The sequence below is a fragment of the Pantherophis guttatus genome, chromosome 18 (genome assembly GCF_059756535.1).
Source record: "Pantherophis guttatus breed Tessera chromosome 18, ASM5975653v1, whole genome shotgun sequence".
Classification (NCBI taxonomy): Eukaryota; Metazoa; Chordata; class Lepidosauria; order Squamata; family Colubridae; genus Pantherophis; species Pantherophis guttatus.
In genome coordinates this window covers 2590001-2600000 of record NC_142080.1, presented here as the reverse complement: position 1 = coordinate 2600000, position 10000 = coordinate 2590001, and the positions used below count along the sequence as shown (strand labels likewise).

At 48.3% G+C, this 10000-nt stretch overlaps 2 protein-coding genes across 2 annotated transcripts in view; both read right to left on the bottom strand.

The window, feature by feature from the left end:
• Nucleotides 1-1138, bottom strand: part of ATP8B2 (ATPase phospholipid transporting 8B2) — a 38190-nt gene extending 37052 nt beyond the window's left edge. The window contains exon 1 of the mRNA XM_087881347.1: nucleotides 1003-1138. The gene's annotated coding sequence lies outside the window, so the exon portion shown is untranslated. The remainder of the gene's footprint in view (nucleotides 1-1002) is intronic.
• Nucleotides 1139-8498: 7360 nt separating this feature from the next.
• Nucleotides 8499-10000, bottom strand: part of AQP10 (aquaporin 10) — an 8772-nt gene continuing 7270 nt past the window's right edge. Inside the window, exons 5-6 of the mRNA XM_060685043.2 lie at nucleotides 9780-9997; nucleotides 8499-8838 (exon numbers count right to left, since the gene is read on the bottom strand). Of these exons, the coding sequence (XP_060541026.1) occupies nucleotides 8583-8838; nucleotides 9780-9997 (474 nt within the window). The 3' untranslated portion in view covers nucleotides 8499-8582. The remainder of the gene's footprint in view (nucleotides 8839-9779; nucleotides 9998-10000) is intronic.

Here is a 10000-nt window from a genome sequence, read left to right as displayed (position 1 = left end):
TTCACCCATCAGCCCCTAACAATCCCCTAATCGATCACTAGTCAGTCCCCTAACAAGCAATGCCCTAAACGATCCCTTAATCGATCTCCTAATTAAGCCCCTTAATCGATCTTCTAATCAAATCCCTTAATTGATCTCATCAAAACCTTTAGTTGACCTCCTAAAGCTATTAAACCCATTGTAAGCCGCCCTGAGTCTGCGGAGAAGGGCGGCATATAAATCAAATTTAAAAAAATAAAATAAAAAAAATCCCTTAGTCGATCTCCTAGTCAAAATGTTTAGTCGATCTCCTAATCAAATCCCTTCATCGATCTAATCAAAACCTTTAGTCGATCTCCTATTCAGATCACTTAATCGCTCTCCTAATCAAACCTCTTAAGTCAATCTCCCAATCGATCCTTAATTGCTCTCCTAATCAAAACCTAGTCGATCTCCTAATCAAACCCCTTAACGGATCTCCTAATCAAACCCCTTAATTGCTCTCCTAATCAAAACCTTTAGTCGATCTCCTAATGAAAACCTAGTCGATCTCCTAATGAAAACGTTTAGTCGATCTCCTAATCAAACCCCTTAATCGATCTCCTAATCAAATCCCTTAGTCAATCTCCTAATCAAGCCCTTTAATCGCTCTCCCAATCAATCCTTAGTCGATCTAATCAAACCCCTTAATCGCTCTCCTACTCAAACCCCTTAATCAATCTCCTAATCAAAACCTTTAGTCGATCTCCTAATCAAAACCTAGTCGATCTCCTAATCAAAATGTGTAGTCGATCTCCTACTCAAACCCCTTAATCGATCTCCTAATCAAAACGTTTAGTCTATCTCCTAATGAAAACCTAGTCGATCTCCTAATGAAAACGTTTAGTCGATCTCCTAATCAAAGCCCTTAATCGATCTCCTAATCAAAACCTTTAGTCGGTCTCCTAATCAAACCCCTAAGTGGATCTCCTAATCAAACCCCTTGGTCGATCTCCCCCTCCGAGCCCCGAGGCGGCCGCCTACCTGAGCGCGGAGCCCCTGCGCGGAGGAGGCTCGGCCGCCGCCGCCGCCGCCGCTGGGCTCCATCCCGGGGGGTGGGTGGCGGGCGGTCCCCGCGGCCCCTCCGCCCGGCCCCGCGGCCCGCCTGGCTGCCCGGCTGGCTCGGCTGGAGGAGGGAGGGGCGGAAGTGATGAAAGGGGAGGCCGCCTCCCGCCCCCCCCCGCCCCACTCAGGCCCCGCCCGCCCTCCCGCCTGCCTGGGAGGGGGAGCCCCGAGCTCATCCAGTCGGACCCCTCCCTCCCCCGGCTGCCCCCGTTTCTCCAGTCCCTTCTTTCCCCCCCACCCCCGGCCGAGCCAGCCCGGGAGGGCCCCTCCGAGGTCATGCAGTCGGACCCCCCATTTTTCCCCCTTCCCCGCAATCCGGCCCGGGAGGGTCCCTCTGAGGTCATCTAGTCGGACCACCGACCGCCCCATTTCCCCCCTCCCCAAGTCTTCCCCCCACCCCGCAATCCAGCCCGGGAGGGTCCCTCTGAGGTCATCTAGTCGGACCACCGACCGCCCCATTTCCCCCCTCCCCAAGTCTTCCCCCCACCCCGCAATCCAGCCCGGGAGGGTCCCTCTGAGGTCATCTAGTCGGGACCCCCGGTTGCCCCTTCCCCAAGTCTCTTCCCCCCTCTGCAATCCGGCCCTGGAGGGTCCCTCTGAGGTCATGCAGTCGGGACCCCAGCCTGCCCCATTTCCCCCCCTCCCCAAGACTCTCCCCCCCTGCAATCCAGCCCGGGAGGGTTCCTCTGAGGTCATCTAGTCAGACCCCCGGCTGCCCCAGTCGTCATCCGTCACCCTCCCACAATCCAGCCTGGGAGGTCCCCTCTGAGGTCATCTAGTCGGGACCCCAGCCTGCCCCATTTCCCCCCCTCCCCAAGACTCTCCCCCCCTGCAATCCAGCCCGGGAGGGTCCCTCTGAGGTCATGCAGTCAGACCCCCGGCTGCCCCATTTTTCCCCCTCCCCGCAATCCGGCCCGGGATGGTCCCTCTGAGGTCATCTAGTCGGACCACCGACCACCCCATTTCCGCCCCCCTCCCCAAGTCTCTCCCCCCCCAACCCCCCACAATCCAGCCTGGGAGGGTCCACTTGAGGTCATCCAGTCGGCTGCCCCTGTTTCTCGTTCTCCGCCCAGTCTCCAGTCCGTTCTTTCCCCTACCCCACCCCACCCCCAGTCAATACAGCCTGGGAGGACCCCTCCGAGGTCATCCAGTCGGACCCCATTTCCTCCATTCTCTGCCTAGTCGCCAGCCCACCCACCCACCCAATCAGGGGGATCCTGAGGTCATCCAGTCGGACCCCCAGTTAGTCCATTCTCCAGCCTCTTTAACCCACCCACCCATCCACATATCCCAAAAACCAGCCTCAGGGTCCCTCCGAGGTCATCCAGTCGGGCCTTGGCTGCCCCGCCCTGCCTCGACCCACTCCCTTTTGGCTTGCCCCATTTTCCCAGGCTTTTCATTTCATTTGTCTCCTGTCTGTGATCCTGGGCGGGGTGCCTTGAAACTGACAATTAAAACAACAGCCCTACATCAACCGAGACGATGAAGAGGAAGAGGCAGATTATTATATGGAATGCGATAAATTATATATAATGCAGGGTTTGCTCCCCCTCTCTTCCCCTTTATCCGCTCCGCTGCCCCCTCCCCTTAAATCTCGGTTTGGAATGAGGGTCCCCGGCCTCCCCACGCCCCATTCCCCCTTGCAAAGGGCCATTTCAAGATAGACTGCTCCTTCTCGTGGAGGTTCTGCGGCTTCTTAGCCATATCTGATTGCAAAAGGAAAGGGAAAAAAGCAATATTTAAAACCCATTTTTTCAAGCAAGCCGGGCTGGCTTAAGAAGAAATTTTTAAATGTTTTTAAATGTTTTAAATTGTTTTAATTGGTTGTGAGTTTTAATTGGGCCAAATTTATATATCTTTTAATTGTTTTTTAATATTTGTCCTGCATGTTTTTTAATTCTGGCTGTACATCGCCCTGAGTCCTCAGGGAGAAGGGCGGTATAGAAATTCAATAATAAATAAATAAATAAATAAATATTTGGCTGTTCACCGCCCTGAGTCCGAAAGGAGAAGGGCGGTATAAAAGTCTGAAAAAATAAATAAAATAAATAAATAAATTTCTCTCTCTCTCTCTTTTTTTTTTTTTTTCATTTTCCTTCTTCTCCCCCCCCCCCCAAAAGGAGAAAATTTGGGCTCTTGCTACAGAAAAGATGGCCATTTGGGACCTGAACGGGCCATTCAGCTTGGATTTGCACTTACGACCGCGTGACTCGCACTTACGACCCCCGCGACTCGACTTCTGGCACAGGATTCGACTCCCAACCGTTATAAAAATGGTTTTAAAGTTGAGTCCGGTTCGTGTGGTGTCTCAACTTACGACGGTAGTGTTTTACAGCAGACATTCTGCTCTCAAACGTGGTCGTAAAGCGAGGACTTGGTGTTGTTTTTTTTTTTTCCTGGATTGCATCTCCTGCAAGCTTCAGCTTTTATATAGATTTAGTTCCTTTTTCTCTGCCAATATTGTTTTTATTCCCCTCTCTCAAATAATCTGCTTTTACGCTGAGCCTTTTGTGGGTCTAGTACATTTGCCAAGCTTGCCATAAACATTAAACTTTGGAAACAGCTCCCTCCCGACCGGATAAAGGACTAAAACACCCATCATCCCCAACTAGTCTGTTTTTGTTTTTTTTTTGCCCCCCCCTCTCTTTTAAAACATCCCCGTTTTTCCAACTTAAGAATCAAGAATCACTTAAAAAAAAGCAAGACAGGTGGTGAAGATGAGATGATGAATGAATTAAATCAGTAAAATAAATGTATTTTTTTAAGCTGCTGCCGTGCCTTTTTTTTCTTTTAGTTTCCTTAGCAAACATTCCAGAAAAACCACCTCGAGTTTAAATAGAGCACTTGAAACTGTCTTCAAAATGAGGCTGAACCTTTCTTTAAAAAAAAAAAAATCCTTTTTGTTTAAAAAAGAAAGAAGAAAATCCATGACACAGGAATGTTTCTTGCTTGGGAAGTGTAAAATAATTCTTTGCCGCGGGTCGAAAATCCTGGAGTCCTTGGAGGCAAAACTTTTCCCTTTAAACTGCATTTTTTTTTTCCCTTGTGGAAAAATGAACCTTTGCCAATCTCTCTCGCTCTTTTTTTATATATATATATATATATTTGCTCCAAAACTCCTTAAGAGGTGAAGATGTTTTCTTAACAGCTACTTAAGACGACAGTGGAGCCCAAAATTTAAGCCGCTAAGCGAGACATTTGCGAAGGGAGCTTGGCCCTGTTTTACAACCTTTCTTGCCGCAGTTATTAAATGAGTACCATGGTTGTTAAGTGAATGTGGCTTGACTGAGGTCGCAAAACGGGATCGCATGACTCCGGGACGTTGCAACCGTCGTAAATTTGAGTCAGCGATGTGCCAGCTCTCTGAATGTTATTCACGTGATGATGGGGATGCTGCCACCGTCATAAGTGTGAAAATTGATCCTCCGTCATTTTTTATCCGGGATGTCGTCACTTTGAATGGTTGTTAAATGAACTCTTGTAAGGACTATCTGAAATACATAAAATCAGGGGGAAACGTCTATAAAGGGAGAGAGGAAGAAAGAGAGAGAGAGAGAGAGAGAGAAAGAAGGAAGGAAGGAAAGAAAAAAGAGGAAGAAAGAAAGAAAGAAGAAAAGAAAAAGAAAGAAAGAAAGAAAGAGAAAAAGAAAGAAAGAAAGAAAGAAACAGGCAGGGAGGGAAGAAAATAGAGGGGAGAGAGGGAGGGAGGGAGGAAAGAAAGAAAAAAGGAAAAAGGAAAGGAAAAGCAGGAAAGGGAAGGAAAAATAGAGGGGAGGGAGGGAGGGAAGAAAAAGGAAGAAAGAAAGAAAAAAGCAGGCAGGGAAGGAGAGAGGGAGGAAGGAAGGAAAGAAGGAAAATAGAGGGGAGGGAGGGAAGGAAGAAAAAAGGAAAGAAAAAAGAAAGAAGGAAGGGAAGGAGGGAGGGAGGGAGAAAGGAAAATAGGGCAGGAGGAAAAGAAAGGAAAAGGAAAAGAAAGGAAAAGCAGCAAAGGGAGGAAGGAAAATAGAGGGGGGGAGGGAGAAAAAGAAAAAGGAAAAAAGGAAAAGCAGGGAAGGAGGGAGAGAGGGAGGGAGGAAGGAAAATAGAGGGGAGGGAGGGAAGGAAGAAAAAGGAAAGAAGGAAGGGAAGGAGGGAGGGAGGGAGAAAGGAAAATAGGACAGGAGGAAAAGAAAGGAAAAGGAAAAGCAGCAAAGGGAGGAAGGAAAATAGAGGGGAGGGAGGGAGGGAGAAAAAGAGAAAAAGAAAAAAGAAGGAAAAGCAGGGAAGGAAGGAGAGAGGGAGGAAGGAAAATAGAGGGGGGGAGGGAGAAAAAGAAAAAGGAAAAAAGGAAAAGCAGGGAAGGAGGGAGAGGGAGGGAGGAAGGAAAATAGAGGGGAGGGAGGGAAGGAAGAAAAAGGAAAGAAGGAAGGGAAGGAGGGAGGGAGGGAGAAAGGAAAATAGGACAGGAGGAAAAGAAAGGAAAAGGAAAAGCAGCAAAGGGAGGAAGGAAAATAGAGGGGAGGGAGGGAGGGAGAAAAAGAGAAAAAGAAAAAAGAAGGAAAAGCAGGGAAGGAAGGAGAGAGGGAGGAAGGAAAATAGAGGGGAGGGAGGGAAGGAAGAAAGAAAAAGAAAGAAAGAAAGAAAAGAAAAAAAAAGAAAGAAAAAGAAAGAAAAAGAAAGAAAGAAAAGACTCTAGAGAGGGGAAGGGGCTTGTTAGCTTTGGAGAAGGACGCATTTTTGCAATTTTGCTGCTCCAACCAACAAAAACGGGAACATTCGCTTTTCAACGGGGAGATCTTCTTCGCCGTTGTTTTGGGAATCTTTTCAGCATTGAGCAGGTCTCGATCTCGGCACCCAGACACGTTGGGCCTTGCCCGGAGTTGCTAGTCCACATTCCTAGGGCCTTTTCTTCTGCTCACAAACCCTCAAACACCCCCCCCCCCACACACACACAATTTAGGAGCCTCTAGTGGCAGGAATGGGGCACGCCCCATGCCCGCCTCGGGATGAAATTTTGGAGGGGGCACGATGCCACGCTGCGTTTAGGAAACCTGGCGATGTGAGCCGGCTCCTTTAAAAACAAAAATAAAATCTCACCACTCTTGATAATGTCCAACACTGAAAGGTTGTTTTTATGGGTTTTTGGGCACTGTGCATGACCTCACACACACACACAACTATACAAACACAGGGACACAAACACTTTTCCTCCTGGGGCATGGTGTAGGCCTAAACAGGGGGTTGGACTATATGACCTCCAAGGTCCCTTCCAACTTTCTATTCTATTCTATTCTATTCTATTCTATTCTATTCTATTCTATTCTCTTCCTTTCTCTTCTCTTCTCTTCTCTTCTCTTCTCTTCTCTTCTCTTCTCTTCTCTATTCTATTCCTTTCTCTTCTCTTCTCTTCTCTTCTCATCTCTTCTATTCCTTTCTCTTCTCTTCTCTTCTCTTCCTTTCTCTTCTCTTCTCTTCCTTTCTCTTCTCTTCTCTTCTCTTCTCTTCCTTTCTCTTCTCTTCCTTTCTCTTCTCTTCTCTTCTCTTCTCTTCTCTTCTCTTCTCTTCTCTTCCTTTCTCTTCTCTTCTCTTCTCTTCTCTTCTCTTCTCTTCTCTTCTTTTAGGGCTTTGCTGATTTCCAAACGAGCTGGCCGGTTTTCTTAAGATTCGAACTTACGACGGCATTTGTGGGGAAAAAAGCTTACGACCGTGACGTCCGTCCCCTCTTTACGTGATCCAAAATCAGACGCTTGGCCAAACGGACTCGTATTTATGACGGTCCCCGGGGTCGTGCGATTTCCCCCTTTTGCGACCTGAGCAAAATTCAACGGGGAAGTCGAATTCACTGAACGACTGTCTCAGGAATGTAGCCAGGGCAGGCGATTCGCTTAACGACGGTGGCAGCGACGACAACAACAACAACAAAAAAAAAGAACGCAAGCCTTACTTAAACAAAGGCCTCGCTCAGCCGCATCAATCCGGGGCTCCGTTGCGGGTCGTAAATCGAGGACTTACCTGTATTCAATTCTGCATTATTATTTTTTTAAGATGGTTCGTTTCAGCCAATCATCAGCTTGGATCCTTGGGGAGCCAATCAGAAGCAGCTCAGGAAATTAAAAAAAAGCTGGAGGGACTTATTCCACATATGTGATAGACTGCTCCTGGCTGAGGAGGCTTCCCTTAAGATTTCTGGCTCCTGAAAATTGCTTTACCCAACCGGTTCGAGATTAATCTAAGCCTGCATTTGTCTGCCAGCAATAGCCAACTAGGAAGCTGACAATCAGGGCTACAAGCTCTACCCTACATTTAATGTCCGTGTTACCCCGTATTTCTCTTCCTTAATTCCTTCCCGGAGGCTGTCAGATGCGACTTTTGTGCCTTGTGAGTTACACAATTAATTTTCAACTTTGAGCTCCGAAATGTATTGATTCAGTCCGGGAGTGAACATGGCTTCCTCAGTTTCCCCGTTCGACTTCCCTTCTCAAATAGGTCTGCATCTTAAGGGGTTAATACAGAGAGTTCTCGACTTAACGACCACAATCGAGCTCAACATTTCTGTGGTTAAAGTGAGACATTTGTGAAGTGAGTTTTTGTCCTATTTTACGACCTTCCTTGCCACCGTTGTTAAGCAAGTCGCCACCGCTGCTAAATTAATAACTCGGTTGTTAAGTGGAGTCGGGCTTCCCCATTGATGTGGTTGGTCGGAAGGTCACAAAAAGGGGGATCACATGAACTCAGGGATGCTACGAGTCAGTTGCCGAGCGTCTGAATTTTGACCACGCCACCCTGGGGACGCTGCATCGGTCGTAAGTGTGAAAAACGTCCCTTTTTTCAGTGCCGTTGTAACCTCAAATGGTCACTAAACGAGCTGTAGTAAGTCAAGGACTACTTATCGCCATGCCGAGGTGAAAATAAATAATTTATTTCTGACACACACACACACGCTTTCGGAGACACCCCCTCCCCGCCCCAAAGATCCTTAGCTCAGATCTCCGGAGTTCCTCTCAACGACGTGAAAAAGAGGCGACGTCTTAACCATCCCCGAAATCCAAGCGCGGAAAAGGAAGAGTCTGAAAACAGCCTGCCCAATTGTGACTGTCTCACCGCCGTTTTTCCCGGGAAGTGACCGCCGACGTAGCAGTTGGCCGCCGGAATCTGGAGATGCTTATTGGAGACTTGGAATGGACTCGGGGGGGGGCTCAGATGCACCCTTTTTCACACCAAAAACGGGACCAGAGAAGTAATCCTTGCTGGTTTGTACGCAGTGAAGGGGCCACCGCCGAAAAGGCCCTGCTTTGTGCCAAACTCCGGCCAAGACACGCAACGGAAACACGGTCTTTATTCGTGGGTCTTTCCTCGGATACCTAGTATTCATTTCAGCCACTGTCACAGACACACAAATCTCTCTTTCCAAGTCTTGATGAATACAAATTCCCAAATTTAGGAAGACGTCCTCCCACCCAATACATCCAAAAGGGAACGAAGGAGGAAGACGCCTCTCTTAGGCGTCTTAGTCGGAGGTTTCATTTTGAGGGTTCGCCGGACGAGCGGGACTCCGTGCCGGCACCCGTCCACGATTCGGCGTAGGCGTTCACGACGTAAACGGGTAAATCCATCTCTTTCTCGCGTCCCAGCTCCAGTTTTTCCAGATTCGAGTTTTCCGGCTCTTTCGGATCTGCTGGGTGGTGAAATTCGACTCCGAATTGATAGACCGCCGTCCCAATCGTGGCTCCCAACATGGGGGCGGCAATGGGAACCCACCACCAACAGTGTCCGGCACTGGAAGAGCAAAAAGAAGAGAGGAAGGGTAAAGTTAGACAGATTGAGCGACAAATAGTCTTGAACAGATGAAGTCCACCACATATGATGAAATGTGCCCGTTTCTTTACGACCTTTCTTGCCATGGTTTTTAAGCGAATCGCTTCAATTCTTAAGTTACGTACCACCCGGCTTCCCTGTGGACGTCACAAAAGGGGATCACGTAACCCCCGGGATACTCTGATCAAAATTCAGACGCTCTGCAACCGACTCGTATTTATGACGGGCGCAGCATCCCGGGGTCACGTGATCCCATTTTTTTGCGACCTTCTGACCAGTCAAATCCACGAGGAGACTCCGGATTGGCTGACCAACCGTGGTACTAAGTTAACGCCGGGAATCCGCTTCGCGGCTGCGGCAAGAAAGGTCGTAAAACAGCTGTCTCGCTGAGCCACAGAAATTGGGGGCTCCATTTGTGGTCGTAAATCCAGGACTACCTGTATAAAATATAGAGAGGGGAAAAGGAGACTTGATAGTACAGTGGTTTAATGCACCCTGTTATTAACACAGCTGCCTGCAATTTCTGCTGGTTCGAATCTCTCCAAGGCTCAAGGTTGACTCAGCCTTCCATCCTTTCTAAGGTAGGTAAATTGAGGACCCAGTTTGTGGGGGCAATAAGCTGACTTTGTATAAAAATATACAAAAGGATGAAGGCTATTGCTTAACGCATTGTAAGCCCCCGTAAGTCTCCGGAGAAGGGCGGCATATAAATCAAATTAAAAAAAAAAAAAAAAAAGGAAGGTGTATAATTACTGAATTTTGAGCTTCGGGCTATTTTCTGCAAAACGAAAATTTAGAATTAAATTGTAAAATTTAGCAGGCGCTAGTTAACAGTTTCTGCGTTTGGGGATTAGCACACCTGGCTTGGCCTCCTGAATGGGAATGGGGAGGTCGACACCCACCTGAACACCTGGGGACCCCATCCGGCGATGTAGGTGAATAGCCGTGGCCCCAGATCCCGAGCCGGGTTGATGGCACAGCTGCAGTTGGCACCCATCGCCACGCTGAGGCTGAAGACCAGGAGTCCCACGGCCAACGGGTCTAATCCGGGTGGGATGCGTTTATTCCGGGCATCGATAATGGCCAAGATGCCCAGCACCAGGATTCCTGTGCCCAGCACCTG